Source organism: Monodon monoceros, unplaced genomic scaffold, assembly GCF_005190385.1.
Source record: "Monodon monoceros isolate NGI ecotype Baffin Bay Population unplaced genomic scaffold, NGI_Narwhal_1 Super_Scaffold_3, whole genome shotgun sequence".
In the NCBI taxonomy this organism is placed as follows: domain Eukaryota; kingdom Metazoa; phylum Chordata; class Mammalia; order Artiodactyla; family Monodontidae; genus Monodon; species Monodon monoceros.
In genome coordinates this window covers 24,876,992-24,896,018 of record NW_021703780.1, presented here as the reverse complement: position 1 = coordinate 24,896,018, position 19,027 = coordinate 24,876,992, and the positions used below count along the sequence as shown (strand labels likewise).

The following is a 19,027-nucleotide window of genomic DNA, read 5'->3' as shown; positions in this document are numbered from 1 at the left end:
TATGATGCCTGACGACTTTCCCAAATTCAGAAACACAGAAATTCTCAGCTTGGATGCACACAATCCTGAGTGAGATAAATAAAAGTGGATTACTATCTAGGCACACTCTGTTTCATTCTTAAACAATTTTAGAAATATCTGGAAAGAAAAAGACTACCTACAAAATGAACAAAAATGGGAGTGCGGCAGACTTCTCTGATAAATCTGCAAAGTGCTGGGGGAAAATAACTGCTAATTTAGAATTCTACGCCCTGCTAAAATACTATTCAAGCATAAAGTCACATAAATGATGCTCAAACAGGGACTGAGTTTACCCTTCCCAGAAAAGGAACTACTTCAGAAGAAAACTGAACCTCAAAGGAAAGAATGGATTTCACAAATGAACAGCGTGCAAAGAAAATCAGTAAGCACAGACTGTAATGATGACTGTTTAGGACCTCAGAAAGAGGTGGAATGAAACACCTGCCAACAATAACATGGAAGATGGGGGATCAGAGCCCAGATCTTCTACGGTCCTTGTATTGTTCAGGAGTAGAAACAGTAATTCATTTTAGACTTCATTAAGTCAAGGGTGCATGTTAAAAACTTATAGGTAATTACTAAATAATAGAATTAGAATAACTTTTAAATCAGTAAAATGAAAAAAAAATGCAACAGAAAGCAGGAAAGGAATAAAAAAAGAGCAAAGAAGACATACAAACACATACACACAAAGGTGATAGAAATTATTCCAATATAACGATTATACTAAATGAAAATGGATTAAAATTTCCCCACTAAAAGACAAGAGAGTGTCAAGATTCAGTCATTAACTCCTAAGTGTATACCTGGCCTAAATAAATAAATAAATAAAATTTGCACGCAGGGACATGTCCAATAACATTCAATGCAACATTGTTTCTGTTTGGGGAGGAAGGTTTCTGATCAAGAAAAAAACATACTTTTTAATTCCTTCTTAACTGCAAAAGCTTTTTACCTCAAATGCCAGCATATACATTTATTTCTAGCTAGTAAAGCACATGAGAATTGCTGCTTTGGAGAATAATTATGAAAATAATACAATTTTGTTTCTGTAATACATTAAAAAATGCAAAATGCAAAACAAGAGTGAAGTTTCTGCAAAGGAGAAAGATAGTGTTGGGAGATAATTCTCCAAGGACCTCAATGCAAAATTGTTACATTGGAAATAACATACATGTCCATCCAAAGAAAAATGGATAAAATGGCATAATAAACTCTAACACTGAAATAATACAGAGAAGTTAAAACTAATGAAATGAAATCCATAAGATTCAACATACATTCTCAAAATATAATGCTGACTGAAAAAAGCTATTTGATAAAGAGTATAAACTGTACACCATTTATGTAAGTTAAAAAAATTGTCTCAGAATATTCTGTAAGTTGTCACATATACATACATGTTTAGTAAAAGTATAAAAACATATCCAGGGGCTTCCCTGGTGGCGCAGTGGTTAAGAGTCCGCCTGCCGATGCAGGGGACGCGGGTTCGTGCCCCGGTCCGGGAAGATCCCACATGCCACGGAGCGGCTGGGCCCGTGAGCCATGGCCGCTGGGCCTGCGCGTCGGAGCCTGTGCTCTGCATCGGGAGAGGACACAACAGTGAGAGGCCCGCGTACCACAAAAAAAAACAAAAAACACCCCAAACATATCCAGAAAAGAAACGAACTTCAGAAGAAAGTCAAATCTGTGAAGGGGCTGTGCTTTAGATGCATTTTTGTCATTTCCTCTTTAAACAAAAAATTCAAACCAGTAATGTCAATATTTGTTAGGTACATAGATAAATATATTTCTATGATTTTATTTTCCATATTCTGAAGTAGTTTTGGACTTACAATTTTAAGTAAAAATTGCAAAGGGAAAGAAAAAATAAGTTTTGAATCTATGCCAATTCAGATCACCTATCTAGTTAGCTATCAATCATTCTCTAAAATTACATTTTAAATGTTCTGAATGTTTGAATCATTTCACTGAATCTTCTCACACTACTTCACAACACACAGTTCTAACTGCAAGGGAATAAACAATCAAAATAATCTTGCTTGTAATCTGTGATTTATCTTTATTAAATAAAGTAAAACGTCGTTCTGGCATTTGCTTTTTTATGTCTTAATGTCGAAGCCATGCTAACAAGGGGACGGAAAAGATGTGGAAGGAACATTGTAACTACAGCCAGTGAGGTGTGTGTGAGAGACGCAAGGCTGGAGGCACCGTGGGCACCCCAGGGGGCACCGTGATGGGACAGAAGGCGTCAGGCTCCTCGGGACCACGGGGAGGCAGGAGAGGCTGGGATCACTGCTCTAGAGTCAAGCCCTCTCAAGGTGTCACAGAGGAACTGACCTTGAGAAGGGTCCTCAGAAAGGAGACGGGGACTGTCAAACTGAGGCAGGCTTAGGTCTGAAGGAAATGGAGTTTCTAGGTGGGGCAGAGACCCAAAGAAAGGAAGAACCTGGTCTTGGGGGTTTGAGTGGATGGGGCACTGGGGCAGGCTGCTAAGGAGGGCAGCCAGCAGTTCTCTCCATTCAAGTTCAAGGTTGACGTGCTGTGCGTGCTGACCCTGCTTCCTGCTGCTACTGCTGAGACCCGCGATCCCTGCACAGGGATGCTCCCCTCCGGACCGTGACAAACCAAGCAACTGGATCCTCCCTGCTTTGCTGACGAGAGGCCAGAGGCCAGGAGCAGGGCGGATATACCAAAGAAGTTCCAGGTCAGGACAGAGCAGCCCCCTGAGTGTCTGACATGTTAACTAAGGAGTTATACTACTGGGTGAGCCAGGGGAAACCTGAGTCCAGCCCAGGTACACCCTGCACAATGAGGGAAAAGTCACAATCTGGCATCTGGTGGGTGGGGATTCTCAATCTTGGGGACAAAGGGAAAGATGTGTGGATAGTCTGAAAACACAGTGGGGCTTCCATTCAGATGAAACATGCCCTGGAGCTGGGGGGGGAAGGGGGGGGCTGGAGGAGTAGGGGTGTGGGTAGAACGGCACACAAGATGTTTATGTTTGCTATGAGGACACCGTTTTACAAAGCTGAGTGAGTAATGCAAACTAAGTTGTTTCTCTTCTATAACTTGACATTTTATTTTCGAGGCTTTACCACTGACTGTGATCTTAGACAACACCTAATTTAATAAATGAAAAAAATGCTTGCCGTGAAGTCCTCTACTCCTAATCTAAAACATACCACTTTCAAACATACTTCTATTCAGGGATTATGACCTCTTTCCCAGAAATAAACACCAAGTTCATGAGGCAATTAGAAGTAAAGCCCTGTCTCTCTTTTTAATTTTCTTTCTACCAAGTGCAGAAGCTATGACCAAGCTCTTTCTATACCTTAAACTCAGTTTCACAGTTACAAGACAGTCATTTGGTTACTTTTCTTCTTCCAGTCATTTTAAAACTTCCTGACTCCTCTCTCATTTCCTTTTTATCTCCCTCTTTCAAGATTTCTCTTCTCTCCTTGCAACAGTTAATTTTCTTTATATTAACCTAAAACTTTGCCAAGGCAGCTGAGAATTCATACCACAGGATTAAACAAACAGAAATATCAATGGCTACATATTTATTTTTAAGATTCTTTACAGACCCAAATATGTAGATAAGCAGGTGGGTAAATAAAGACTAATCGTTGTGACCATGCCAATGGTGTGACCACAGGCAATGGCTCCAACTCTTGGGATGTTTCCCTGAAGTGAGGGGCCCAGCTGGGCTCCATGGTCCCCTCAGTTTGTTCTGCTGTAGAATGCCATGACTGCCCCGTGTTTCAGTACTCATTGGACTATAAATGCTAAGCAAAAAAAGAGGAAAAACCAGTAGCTAAAATGAAATTTAAAACTTGACGAAAGATATGTTATAAGGTTATTCCTGAGGGGTTTATGTAAGTACAGGAAAAAAAAAAGTCAGACAAAATCAAAAAGAAATATCATCTAATGTGGGTACTAGGGTTTATTTTCAACTCGGGAATATCTGATCTGAGCCTATTTTTATAAACTTGATTTAATTTAAAGATTATTGCCCCCTCATCCATTACTTCCCTATGTACTCTAAATTGTGGGTTAAGCACGTTATGTTCCTCCTCTATTTCCTGAATCTCTCTATTCAGGGCTTAGATACTGCTCAACATCTTCCAATGTTTTCGCCAAGCTGTCTTGGAGGGAAACCTGTACTTCCTATTACAATGCTTTTAGAACCCCCCAAATTCAGCCACATGCACTTGGAAGCGATCTACCCAGCACTCTTCTTCCCCTCTTTACCAGGGAATTACCTGTTTGAGAGGTTAATTATGAAGTTGTAATTATATCTCTAGGGCTTGAGAAACATATAAGACAGGTCGATACTTAAGTTCTGTAAGATTTAATAGTCTTAAATACTTTTTCTCTAGAATATTGCTAGGCGTAATAATAAACTCTATAAGAGCCTTCTTAAGGAAATGGCTCTACCATCTATCAAGTAGGGGAAAGTAAACGGTTCGCTCTAAGACACCTGACAGCTTGCTGCGGCTTTGTCCCTGGAACACAGAGATGAGCACAGTGCTGGGCCCATTCCTGTGCACTGCCCTTGCCTCCAGGCCCGCAATCTCCACCTCGGAGGCTAATTAAACTGCTTTCGCTCTAGAACAGGCCAGAAAGGAAGGAAAACAGGAGTTGTGAGCATTTCACAGACTGTCAGGCATAAAAGCAATGATAGTAGCATCTACCAGCCTAGTCATAAAACCTTTACCTTGGCTTATGAAATACATGTGGGGGGGGGGACCAGACCCAAACCTCTCCCAGCGGCAGTGCCTCTGACGATCAGACACATGCTTCCCACCAGCTCCTGCATCACACGCACACCCCCGCACACACACGGGGAGACCCCCGTCACAGTCCGAGGCTGCTGGGGAATTCACTGCAAGATTCGTATTGATTTCTCCCCTTTTCTTCTCTTTTACTACTCCTTGGAGAATTGAAGCCAAAATGAAAGGTTAAAAATCCAAACAGGAGACTTGCAAGTGTTTGTTTTACGTATGGCTTGAGTCTCAGCCCCAGAGATTTAGCAGTAGTTTTGTGCTATAAACCTGAACAGTGTAGTTCTGCCCCTAAAAATGCATACAAATCTTACTTATCACGGAGGGAGCTTTCCTCCCCTTCTAGCTTTAAAGGCTAAGTGACTATACTGTCAAAATAGGAGGCTTAAGTTTTGATTCCGATGTGTCTTTCACTCTTCCTTAAGCCTTCAAGATCATCAAATTTGGTTTTCAACATCACTGTTTTATAGAAAAAATAATCTGGCCTGAACTTAGACCATTCCAACCCTAAATGCAGACCTCACTATCTATTCTTCTTAGCTTTGAAAAAAATAACCTCTCAAAGCTCCAAGCTGTCTACAGTGATCAGATCAGGATGGAGAGGGCTGACCGACCACAAACATACCAAACGCAGACTCCACCCACTTCCTTCCCCGGCTGCCTCCAAACAAGAACCAGGCATTTATTAAATGCTTCATAATAAAATGCTCACAGATCTGTTCTTTGCGTTCTGTTCATTTTCTACTCTGTGTTCTGCTTACGTAAGAGTATTTCTGAAAATATTAATTTTAATTCTGAGTATAATGCAGAACATAAATAACAAAAGAATCCATAGCAAAGCCTTCTGTTTTAGATAGATGTGCCCAGAAGGCACATTTGTACAAATAACTCTGGCGTTTTGAAACATCGATTTTATAACATCCTCGAAACGCATTACTGTACCTGCCCTCCCTGTTCTCTCCCCCCACGCAGCTGCCTTTCTCCACTTAGGAGCACAATTCAGGACGGTGACACGAGTACATTTAAGTGAGAGGAAGCTGTGTTAACCTCTGACCTACCTCACAGAACATATAGAGAGACAGCAGCGTGAGTCCAAGGTTATAAACCACTAAAATCCCCCGACAAGAGAACGGCGGCCTATTCTTCATGTATTTGGGTCCCAGCCACACAATTAGCAAGTATAGGATGGAGCAGAGCAAAGTAGGGATATAACTGTCCAGAAGAAACCATCCTTTTACTCTGGGATCTGGAAAATATTAAAAGAAACAACATTTAGTGATTAACAAAGTAGATACAAAAATAGTAACAATGTTTTTCAAACATTAAAACATTAATTAAAATTTCCCAAGCCAGCAAAGCAACTGGAAGAGGAACTGTGAGTCTTCAATATACAGCCTCAAGGTGGGGCTCACACTCATGTTCTGAATAACAACATGCGTTATTATTCACAGGTTTTGCTAAATAATTTAAAAAAATCCTTTCCAAAGAATCTTAAAGAAACCAAGGAGAAAGCTCAATTTTCCATTAACTGGATTGATTAACCAGGCTTGCTGAATTATGCATGGGACAAGGAAACCCTAGACATGGCAGTCTTTGAGCTCCAAAGCCCTCCATCCCAGCCCAGTGTCAGCCAGTCTGCCCAGCGTGCGCAGGCTCAGAAGACGTGCCACTCAGCCAGCTCAGAGATCGTCTGATTCAACAGGCAGCGTCTGCCACGAGTGCCATGGGCAACAGCAGCGGGGATGATATTTTAAAAAGTGAGGGTGAAGCAGCAATGACCAGGTAAGTGAAGAACAGAAGCTTGAGAGGGAAGACCTATACTGATTCAAGGAAATTACTGGCACAGGAGGGACCTCCCTGGCTCCCCTCCCCTCTCCTAGGCAGGAAGGAGGAGGAAAAGGAAAAATGCACTCCCAGTGGCTGCCCGCGGCAACCTGACAGCCCTCCCGTGGCTGGGAACAAACTCCCTGGCAGCCGGATCCCTTGGGTGTTATATGTCCCCTGCAAGACTCAACTCCATCCTCTGGCTGACTCCTAGGAAGCCACCTCTGCAGCACGTCCCCCTCTGCATCCTGCTGCAGTGAGCCCCCAAACCTGTAGCCTGCCCTTCGCTCTACATACCCTCCAAGGCCCCCCCACTGTGGAGCTCAGAGGCACATGCTGGTTTCACTTCCGTATCCTCTAAGCAGCAGCAGCTAAGTGAGGACAGTGTCTCAGCCCCTTCTTTGAGCTCCTGGCTGGACCATCTTGCTACTCTCTCCAATGCTCTCTCCCTTGACCTTGTAGGACAAGCACAGGTTAAGTGGAGCATACATCCGCTTGGGGAACCACTGTCAGTCTCCTTTCTTGCAGACACCCTAAATTCCCGCAGTGTTTCTCCTCTTGGCTTTAGAGGGAGACGCCCTCCACCCTCTCCCCACTAGTGATGCTAGGGTGGTGGCTGCCAGTTTCTGCCGAACTGTGCTTCTCAGAAGCCCTTCAGGGAAGCGGCCCCCCCCAGTGAACTTTAACAAGATGATTCTTAACCCCTTTTGTTCTCAGCTCTGGGCTGGAAGCGGTCAATTCTGAGAAAACAAGTTCCTCCGCAGCAACTAACATCAGACTGTTACAAATGTTGATGTGTACATAATCACAAACATAATAAATGCGCCCACAAAAACCTCCCATTTCCTTTTACTTAACGCTGTTTTGCACCATGCTTTTTAAGTTTTATCACAGATCTTCATTCTTCTATGTGACCAAGTATCCAAGTACTTCCTGGGTGGCTGGCCCCAACCCCAGGCAGTAAATCCTTAGGGATCTGGTCAACTGTGGAGACCTAACCCACTCCCTGGGGGCTGGCTCAGACATAAGCATGTGGAGCAACCGTGGCCACTGAACTCTGAGGAGATGACAGTTTGTGAAGAGCTCTGGGGAAGAATTTACGTGTTCTTAAAACTGTGCAAATGATCAGACTTCTCCCTCCTCCTCTGGAGGTGCAGCCTAGAGCTGCAGCGGCCACCTTGCAACCACGAAAGGTGGGAAAACCTATCCTGAGGACAGAGCTGCTGACATACCGAGGATGCAAGGTAGGAAATGACAAGAACGGGGTTCTTGGGTATCATCACGGAGCCCCTGAAGTGACTCAGGTCACATCATGTAAGCTAATAATTTTTATTATTGTTTCAGCCATTTAAAATTGGATTTTTGATCCAGCAACACTCAAAGAAGGCATCGTCCCAACACCAGCACACAGAGATACATCTGGCTTGTTCTTTTCCAAGGGCTGCACACTAATTTGACTTGTCCCCTATGGATAGGCTTCTAGATTATTTCCAGTTTTGACAAGCGATGCTGTTAAGGACCTTCCTTATACATACCTTTGCTGAGTCAAAGGACACGAGCATTTTAATTTCAACAGAAACCACAAGTGCCCTCCAGAGAGGTCACCCCAAGTTAGACTCTTTCTCTACACCCTCACTATTATCACAGATGGTATCAGCCTTAATTCATCTCTGCCTTACTAACAGATGAAGTTCCTTTTATTGTTTTCTTTTGTATTTTAAAAACCACAAGTGAAACAGAATCTTTTCATCTGTTTAAAAGCCTCTTGTAGTTTTCCTAAGAATCTTCCTGGGAACTCCCAAAGTTCCTTCTTTACAACTAAGACATTATAGATGACATTAGAAGAAGGTGTAATATGGAGCTGACCTACTTCCTAAAAGGTAATGAAAGATGAAGGGCAAAAGAGCTCAGGTGTATATATCTAGCCATTGACGTGACACAACACCAAAGGACATTAAAAAGCCCTTAGGGGCTTCCCTGGTGGCGCAGTGGTTGAGAGTCTGCCTGCCGATGCAGGGGACACGGGTTCATGCCCCGGTCCGGGAAGATCCCACGTGCCGCGGAGCGGCTGGGCCCGTGAGCCATGGCCGCTGAGCCTGCGCGTCCGGAGCCTGTGCTCCGCAACGGGAGAGGCCACAACAGTGAGAGGCCCGCGTACCGCAAAAAAAAAAAAAAAAAAAAAGCCCTTAGAATTGTAAAAGGGGAAAAGTTTTTAACTCCTATTGCAGCAGTGCATTTTGGAAGTCAGTTTCAGCTGAAGACTCACAAGAACTGAGGAAACCATGTCACCAGTAGTGGTGAAATCTGTGGCATTCTCAGGCTGCAAGCTTGACGGCAAAGCTGAGCTCCAGCCAAAGTCAGCAGAGGGTCACAGCACCTGTGTCTCTGCCCCAGCAGCCAGGGGACCTCAGAGGACTCCAAGCCCCTGGTATCCAGGACAAAGCGTTAGTCTAATCACTGGAAAATGCTCATGTTTTCTAGAATGTCTTCGTGCAATATTTACATGTGCCTGTAACAAGGAGCTGGGGGGAAGGAGGGGGGAGCAAAACCCAAAACCACCTTACCTCGGGGGCCGAGCAATGCCTGGAAATAGGTACTAAGTGATGCATCAAAGTGTTCCATTTTAAAACCTATTAAGAAAAAGAGACATTGATTAAATCTCTACTCAAAATGCTTTTTGTATTTTTTCATAAAACAACAAGAACAAATTCTTTTCAGGGAACATGCTCTGGACAAGGTTAAGTTCCTCATGTACAAACAATTTCTTTTTAAACTCACAAAAGTAACTTATGGGGTAAGTTCTAATTTGAAAATCAAAAGAAAAGACACAATCCCGCGAAGTCACTTTATAAATGAAGCGCCAGTTTTCTGTGCTTCTTTTCTCAGCTCTGTAAAAACTCTCTCCGTGAAGCTGAAATCTCAGTGAGGAGAAGGATGGAACTGGATAGAAAGGAGGCAGACAGGGAAGAGCCCATCAGGGCAAATAGGACCGCCACAGGGAGAAGACAGTTCCTCTGCTGGGTACTTTTATTAATTACTGTCTTAACGTACTCACGTCCATAGTAAAAAAAATTCAAACATTTAAAATGAAAAGAGGAGGTAAGAAAAATCTCATCACTTTGCTCCAACACAATCCCTCCACCCCACTGTTAGAAGAAGCCTACTGGTACCATTTCTTGGGTATACTTCCAGAGATTTCTCTCTTTTGAGCACAAAAGAAGTCATGCCAAATGGGAGTTTTTACAATTGTTGGTCACAACCCATTAATAGATGATCAAGTCAACTTCGCATTAGAAATAATAAACTGATCATAATTATCACAGTGCTTTGCCCTTAGTGAGAATGAATGTCACGAGTCTTCAGTGTTACTGTACCGTACTTATGAGTATGATGTACTCAGCTGCGATGTGAAATATATTCTTACTGTGGTAACTGCAAAAAAAAAAAAAGGCTTGGAAAAATATTGCTGATTGTTTTCACTGACAACATCTTGGAGATGATCTCCTATCACTGGTTACAGACCTACCTCCATCTTTAAGAGTTTAAAACTCCCTATTTTCCCCCCATTTAAGATTTACATTTACAGGGTAGCAAAGCATCTTTTCATCTGTGTATTGACTAGATTTTCTATATTAAAGTTCGGAGGCATACGTTTAACTGTCTTGGTCATTACTCTCATAGAAATAACCACAAATATTTTTGCTTCCAAGGGCAAAGGCAAAATTGGTTTCATCAACTAGGCAGTTAATCCTTTGCCATCGATGACACCTTGAAAGCAGCAGCGACCAGGGTTCCGTTCCAGCATCTGTCCTGCCCTGGGGGGAGACTTGCAGGGCGCGGACTCCCTCAGCCAAGAAGCCACCAGCTCCCACACACCCAAGTGCCAACAATTAGATATGCCACCTTTGTCATGCAACAGTTACACAACTAGGTAGAAAAGCGTGACAGGCTGGCAGGTGATTAAGAGGCTCCACGTTGGGCTCCTTATCAGACAATTTGGGTTTGAAACCCATTTTTTCCACCTAATAGTAATATGGCCTTGGACAACTTATTTAGCCTCCTACCTGTAACATGTGGGAAATAATAATTGCCCCTCAGGCTGTTAAGAAGAGCAAATGATCTAATACATCAATACGCCTAAGGTCCTTAGAGCAGTGCCTGGCGCGCAGAAAGCCCTCCCATAAAGGTTTCCTGCTGTGTGTCTGCCGCAGGGTCCACTCCACAGTGGATACCGCCAGCGTCCGTGTGCCCTGCCCACTAAACTCCCACCAGTGAGCCCACAACATCCAATGCAAGTCCTAACACCCGCAGGGGGCAGCAATGGAAGGTGGGACAGTTGACAACATCTCAGGAGGGAGGCACCTGTCAGCGTGAAGCATTATCTGAGCATGAAAGATGAGGCTGAAATGAACGTACTAAACCTACTGTGTACAAAGGATTGTTGAATAGGGAAAAACACAAAGAGCTCGCCTGGAGGCCTAGAACAGACTAGATTTTCACGATGGGGGAGAAGGCACGTGCTGAACACCAAAACCAACCGAGTTTGCCAACAAGCAGATGTTGGAAATGATGCACATACGCGTTAACAACAAGCTGTAAAAGTCCTAGCAAGTAACAGCATTCTGGGATCTAACGTCAGGAACACACCTGACGAAAACAGTAAGAACACGCTTCTCATTTTTAACTAAGAGCCCTTTCACGGGAGCCTGTAACCAGTTTTGGTTTCTATGTAGGGAGGATGTAGAAAAGCTGGAAACAGAAGTAAAGGAATGCTCAAAAATGACAGGAAACAGACCTGTGGGGTGGAGGTGGGGGGAGAACATTCGTGGACTTAGGGAAAAAATGAGGCCTAGGAATGGGTATAAATGACCCATCGTTACAAAGATGACAATGCTGACATCATGGCAACAGAAAAGCAGCCTGGCTAAACACAAGGCAAAATTTCAGTCCAATCGCACTGAACCCAGCAGCAGGCCCCCAGACGAGACTACGAGATCTAGTATGTGGTGATACTGAAGGCTTCTGTTACAGGCCATCTGTCCTGAATGATCCGAATCTGAACCCGTCCTGAGCCCTGCAGGAGGTGGCAGCACAGGGGCTCATTCTAAGACGGAACATCTCCACACGCTTCTGCCAGTAAGGGCCCAGCTGTTCTTAGACCACATTTCTTCTCAGCTTGAGAATTCTCTCAGGCTTGCAGAACTTTTCACCATCCAACTTGGGAACATGTGAAAAAGCTAGCCAAACAATCACAACAGTAGTAATTTTCAGAGAGAGTTGCTCATAATTCCTGAAACGTCTATGTTGAGAAGGGGGAACATGAGGCCCTAACCAGCAGAGTCCCTGGCCGGGGAATCGGAGGCCTGGTTGTGGGCTGGACGCGGCCACGCTCATGGCTTCCCCCAGCCTCTCCCCGGGCCACGCCCACAACTGGACACGTCCCGTGACCTGCTCAGAAGGGGCTGTTTTTACACTGGTCACCAGGAGGCTTCTCCAGCAAAGGTTTGCTTTCATCATCTCAGCACAGTTCTGAGTTCCTGTCCAGCCGGCCACACGTCCAGGTCCCTTAATACCATGGATTCATTTCTCATTCATACCACACGCTTACCAAGCACGTGCCCCGTGCCAGGAGCAGAGGCAGGACGGCCCTGACGGGTGCAGCAGGAAACAAAATTCCAGGCTGGGCAGGAACACACACGTAAAATATGGTACGTTAAGTGACCGTCAGCAAGAAAAAATAAAGCAGGGTAAAGGGGACGGGATCACGGAGCAAAAATTTACTTTGGAAAATGCAGTCGCCACTCGGAGATGGTGACCACAGAGCGGAGAGAAAGGGCACTCCAGTATGAGGGCCAGCTGGGGGCAGGGGCCTGGGGCCATCTCCCCTCTGTCCTCCCCTCCCCACCCACTGGGATTCACAGAAATCAACCCCACAGCGCGGGGAGCTCGTGGCCACCAGCTGGCAGGGGAGGCGGCTCCTTAGCTGCACTCACACCGGTCCCCGCGTCCCCTTCGCAGCTCCCTGGCTGGCCCGCCTGGCAGGAACAGGACAAAAGGTCCCAGCAAGTGAACTCCCGCCAGGCTGGCCCGCCCTGCTGGGCGAACTGTGCACTTGCTGAGCAGCCTGTGGGCTGAGCTGTACTCTTTTGTACTTTTCTAAAGGAACGGGAGAGGCACGGGGCCCTGCAAAGCCCTTGACACTCTGCCTGGCGATCTGGGATCACGGGAATGGCATGACCCACTTTGCACAAGGTGTCCAACTGCACAGCCAGGTCTGTGGCCTGCCTGACTGTGGCAGATCCCCATCTTCCAAGCTGCACGTGGGCTGGGAATGTCACTTCTTAACAACCAGGCAACCTACTGGCAGCTTGGGCGAGCTGGGCCACTCAGGCACACAGCTGCTCTGGACAATTGTACTAGCAGGGACCAAGCCCATGTGCTGGGCCCACGCAAGAGGAGCTCTGGTCCTGAGTGCAGCCAAAGAATAAGCCATTCTTTGATGTGACTGGTTCCCCACACTCAGACAGGAAAAAGGGAGAGTTAGCACCTCCCAGGGGCCAGATCACGCTGACACCTAGCCAAGCATCGCCTCCCCACCCTCTTTAACCAGGAGTCTCTGGCACTCGCTCAACCTACGGGGCCTCCCAGAATGACAGGTCACGACAGGGAGTAATCAGATACATTAAGGAAAATTCCAACCACAACAGCATCCAAAAGCTCTTCACGAGTTCAAGGGCTACACACAGAAAATGACAACAATGAAAACAGGATAAGGGTAGAGAACACGGGCAGGTAAATTAGAATAGATTTTAAAGAACTCCTCTGTACGCACATTTCCCAAAAGACACTCTTAGTTGAAAGCCACTTCCCACTATCAAATTCGGGAGTGTTTCTGGTAACCATGCAGCTGTATTACAATTGCGCCTCATTGTAAGTGTCTCACTAAGAAAAGAAATGATTAACTAGGGCCAGTAATTACCCTGTATTAAAAGAGGATGAGAGAGCATTCAGTACACCTTCATCTAAATCAAGGATTAGTTCTGTGACGCGGCAAGTTCCTGGCACGTGTACTACGTGAGCCTCAGGCCTAAATTCAAGAGAAACGTTCAAACTACCACAGCTCAGAATACACAAACCTGGAAATACTGATGAAAACAGGGCACAAAAGGGCAAAACCCGAATCCCCCAAAGAGAGCAGGGCTCCTGTGGAAGATCCATCTGTCCATGAGTTGGCTCTCCCCAGGAGCAGGCCCAGGTGAGTCATCTGCGTGAGGCCGAACAAGCATTCGTTTTCACTGTGATCTAGTATCACACAGAATTTGCTGGAGGCTTGAAACAAGACACAACAAGCTCTACGGCAAACCAGTGCCCCCCCTTTCCACGCGGCCCCCAAGAGAGACAACAAACTGTGAGCAAATGGGGTGGTGGGGTGACCACAGGGAAGGTCGCTGGGGTTAAGGAAAGCTGCTCCCACCGCGATTCTCAAGATGAAGTTACTGGTCTTGGTAAGAACGCAAATGCTGAGCATCTTGGCCATTTATACCTGGAGCAGAAGAAAGTGAGAAAGCTGCTGAGCACGTGAAAAGTACTGAGATCTTAAGGCAAATTTGTTTTAAAGGATAGTAAGATTTAAAAAAATTATAAAGGAAGTTAATTACCTAAAGGAAGTTAATTACCTAAACCCACAACCAGGCTGTTTGCTGACTCTCAAGCTTAGCAGTGACAATTGATTTTCAGGGTCAAGCCCTGGTTTTTCTTGCTGCCAAGGTAATGGTGGCAGGGAGAAGTCAGCTTGCTTTGAAAGCCCCCTTTCCTGTGAAATCAGTCAAGTCACATTGCTTTTGGTTTAAAGATGTGTTTACTGCAGACATTTAACTACTGTTAGCTTCCTCATCGTGTCCTGTTTTATTTATTTATTCACTTAGAATTGTCACAGTTCATCTAAAAATGAGTCAGCTAAACTGAGCTTCCAGCTCCAAGGGGTCAGGAGGAAATCTCCCTCCACTTTCTATTCTCCAACCCATTCATCCCCTTAACAGTCAACTCCTGTTAAGCAGGCATGGGAACATTCCAAGTTGCTGCCAATAACACAAAACATTAAATGGTGCTTTAATTTGGTAGTCACAACACTGTTTCTTGAATTTAAAAAGGTTTTTCTTGGTTGGAGAAAATCAGCTTGGGAATAAGAGGAGGAAAATGACCACATCTGCTCAGAAATGTTAAAATATACAACTGTCATAGAGACCCTAAGGAGAAAAACATCTAAGCACTAACAAGCTTCCAGATATGAAAGCAAGTTGACAAGAGAATCCCTTTAGAGTGCTGGCACTTAAAAAGAAGATAACTCCGGGGTTTCCCTGGTGGCGCAGTGGTTGAGAGTCTGCCTGCCGATGCAGGGGATGCAGGTTCGTGCCCCGGTCCGGGAGGATCCCACATGCCACGGAGCTGCTGGGCCCGTGAGCCATGGCCGCTGAGTCTGCGCGTCCGGAGCCTGTCCTCCGCAACGGGAGAGGCCACAGCAGTGAGGGGCCCGCGTACCGCAAAAAAAAAAAAAGATAACTCCGGATTAAATCTTGGCTCGGGAGAAATTATCTGCCACATCAATAGATAATTGGTGTGGTCCCCTCATTCCGACAATCCAGGAATCTGTGCTTACTCTCATTCCCCCATAAGCTTCTCATACTTTCTTACCCTCATTCTAAGGGCACATCCAACTCTCGTTAATACTCTGATGGAGCCATTCTCTCCTACTGTACAGCAAGCACGTGAGAAAGGACACAGCTCTGGCTGGGCTTCAGGCCAGTCACTGCAAAGCTGGGGCACCGCCAGGCACCACCAAGTCCTGCTATAGGTCAGCGCTGCGGTTAAAGGCTGAGCCCCTCGTTCTGGTGTAATGGACAACTGGGGCGTGGGGGGGGGCGGGGACTGTAAATGCTGCCACACTCAAGTTTTCCCTTATCCAAAAGTTAGATGAGACAGGTTGAAAGGGAAGCCCACGTCACCTCCAACTCCTTGGTTGCCACCAGTTAACTGAAAAGCACTATTCTAACCATTGCCGAAGAAGGACATTCTATTCTTCTAAAGCGGTGGAGGGTCACACCCACTCTGTTCTTAAATGAATCATCTGTGGTCCTTCCTCCCTGTTCATTCTGTCTTCAACCTTTTCTCCAAGTCCCAGGTTAGGTGTCAAGTGACTCCCCCTTGGCCTCTAGTAGCTTCTAGGGGAATTCTTATTCAGAGCTAAGGAACAGAACATATCATCAAAGTTCTTCCCCAGTAAAGACCCCACACACCAACCCACTTACCCCACAAGCATCTGGAGAGGGGTTCACTGTAGAAAATTACTCTCGGGCGACTCAATTCTCATTGGAAATCAGAAGAATAAAACCAGTGACATTTGGCTTCGGTTGAAGCACACTGTCATTTGGAAGAAGACGAAGCGAATATAGACACAGAAAGCCCCTTGCCGCTGGATGAAGGCCAGACTGCTGTGGACGGACGGAGAGCTCTGCTCCCACAAAGAGCTTTGCTGACAGTAACTCATCAATCCACACGAGGCGGTGAGACAAGGTGAAAGACCCGAGTGCCGGGATCAGGTCTTCCCATGACTGGTTTTATTTCTGTGCTCCTGGTGATGCTGTGACTGCCCTTCATGCTACCAGTCGTCGGAAAGGCAGCTGAATATTTAACAAGCGCCTACTACGTGCCAAGCAGTATACAGTACTGCTCGTTAGGAAAACGACTGACGGAGACAGACATCACTCTGCCCTCCTGAAACACAGTGGTTGGCAGTGTGCAAAGACCCTGTGGCGAGCACTGGGCAGGAGCCCGACAGCCAGGGTTCCAGCCCCTGCTCCACCACTTACTAGCTGTGTGACCTTGGGCCAGCTACTTAATTTCCTCACCTGTAAAAGAAGGGCCATTGCCAGTGCCTTCTCTGTGGGATTAAATGAGTCAATAACATATGTAAAATATTTACAATCATGCATGCACACAATAGATGCAAACATATCTGCGTTATCATCATCATTACAAAGACCTCTGGCGCTGACCAATTTCACATTCAATGTTCATGAGAGTTTTTGCTAAGCCATAGACTGGGGTCCCCTGCAAAGTCCATGGGCAATGAAACCTGCCCACATCCACACCTCACAGCTCTGGCATTCTCTGCTTTGGATGGGATGACATAATATGTGCAAATCCAGGAGACTTTTAAGTCTCTAGATAAATTCTCTGGAATGTTAAGGGGACACTGGTCACTGACTTCTGAGTGGAAGAGAAGATCAGTGTTCATACCGTCAGCACAGAGCAGAAGTCAGCCTGTACCTGACATGCCTTTTGTACTCCTAGCAACTAGCACATGGTAGATGCCCAATGAGTCCATTCATTTACTACAGCTGCAGAAGGGGCTGAGATGCCAAAGGTCACAGACTTTGGGTGGAGCCAAAGTTTGAAGCCAAGTCTCCCACCCCACAACCTATCTCTCTTAAAATACCCGGTATGGCCTTTCAAGGGGCACGTTCATAAGATCATTGTAAAGAGGATGGTGACAATATGTAAGAGTGGTTTTGAGTTCACACAGCTTTATCCATGAGAATAAATGCAGAATTAATTTTAAATAACACTATCAGGTTAAAAAACAAAAACAAAACCAGTTGTATTCACAGTGGGATATTACTCAGCCATAAAAAAAGAATGAAATATTGCCATTTGCAGCAACATGGATGGATCCAGAGATTACCATACTAAGTGAAGTAAGTCCGACAGAGAAAGACAAATATCAGATATCACTTATATGTGGAATCTAAAACATAACAGCAATTAATTTATATACAAAACAGAAACAGACTCACGTAGAAAACAAACTTATGGTCACCAGAAGGGAAAGGGGGGCGGAGGAGGGATAAATTAGGAGTACTACGGGATTAACGGATACAAATTACTATATGTAAAATAGATATGCAACAAGGATTTACTATATAGCACAGGAAACAATACTCAATATCTTATAATAACCTATAATGGCAAATAATCTGAAAATATATAACTGAATCACTTTGCTATACACCTGAAACTAATACAATATCGTAAATCAACTATACTTCAATTAAAATTTTAAAAGATCAGTTGTAGGGACTTCCCTGGTGGCACAGTGGTTAAGAATCCGCCTGCCAATGCAGGGGACATGGGTTCGATCCCTGGCCCGGGAAGATCCCACATGCCGCAGAGCAACTGAGCCCGCGTGCCCTATAGCCCACGCGCTGCAACTACTGAAGCATGCTTACTTGAGGGCCTGAGTGCCACAACTACTGAGCCCGTGTGCTGCAACTAGTGAAGCCCACGTGCCTAGAGCCCACGCTGTGCAACAAGGGAAGCCACCGCGATGAGAAGCCCGCGCACCACAATGAAGAGTAGCCCCCACTTGCTGCAACTAGAGAAAGCCCTGTGCAGCAACGAAGACCCAATGCAGCCAAAAACAAACAAAATGAAAAAACACAAAAACCAAAAACAACCAGTTGTATTCACTCATGATGCTTGGTAAGAGAGACCTTAGGAATCTCCATATTAAGACCTATTTGGGAAGTCAGTGGGAAAAGGGCGGCAATCCTCCTTGGCCTCATTTTCATACGCCCATCATCACTTCCACCATCTCAATCAGTGATAAAATTATAGGCTTATGTTTAAAGTGCTGTGATTGTCAGTTATACTGTAATTATCTGCTCATTTGTTCATAAGCCCCATTAAGCTCCAAGCCTTCAAGGGCAGCGCCTCTGATGTTCCCATCTGTGCCTTCAGAGCTTGGACCTGTGCCTGACAGACTGCCGGTTACCGGCTGAAACTATGAATGAATGAATGAATGCCTTCACGTCTTTCAGTTTCACATCAATGGGTCTTCCAATCTGTCCGCATCTCACAATCACCTAGAAGCTTTAAAAAACAGATTTCTGGGACCTACTCCTAGAAACTGATTCAGTAGTCAAGAGGCTGAGAAATTTGTTTTTTTTTTTTTTTTTGAAAAGTTCCTCAGGTAATTTTGATGGGCAGCCAGGCTTCTTTGGGAACTACTGCTGTGTACATAAGCTGGGCTTTGGGACTAATGAAATCTGTTGCAGACAGTATCCATGTATTGTATTACAATGACAAGAGTCTAGACTAGGACAGGGGTCAAGGACAAAATGTTTTTCATTCCTACAAATTAGGTTACAATTCCCTGTTTGCTCTAACTCCATCAGCCGGGGGGCGGCGGGGGTGGGGGTGGGGGTGGGGGTGGGGGGGGCGCGGGGAATCATCTCTTAAGCTGAAATAAACCTCATTAAGTCAGAGATCAGTTCTCCTACCTTTTAAACACAGTGTTACATAGCACATATAACATATAGCCAGCAGGCATTAAGTAG

At 45.2% G+C, this 19,027-nt stretch overlaps 1 protein-coding gene across 3 annotated transcripts in view; it reads right to left on the bottom strand.

Moving 5' to 3' along the window:
- ELOVL5 (ELOVL fatty acid elongase 5) overlaps positions 1–19,027 on the bottom strand; it is a 70,434-nt gene that overhangs the window by 16,152 nt on the left and 35,255 nt on the right. For all 3 annotated transcript variants that reach the window (XM_029242260.1, XM_029242261.1, XM_029242259.1), the window contains exons 2-3: positions 9,197–9,262; positions 5,867–6,054 (exon numbers count right to left, since the gene is read on the bottom strand). In XM_029242260.1, the coding sequence (XP_029098093.1) occupies positions 5,867–6,054; positions 9,197–9,254 (246 nt within the window). In that variant the 5' untranslated portion in view covers positions 9,255–9,262. The remainder of the gene's footprint in view (positions 1–5,866; positions 6,055–9,196; positions 9,263–19,027) is intronic.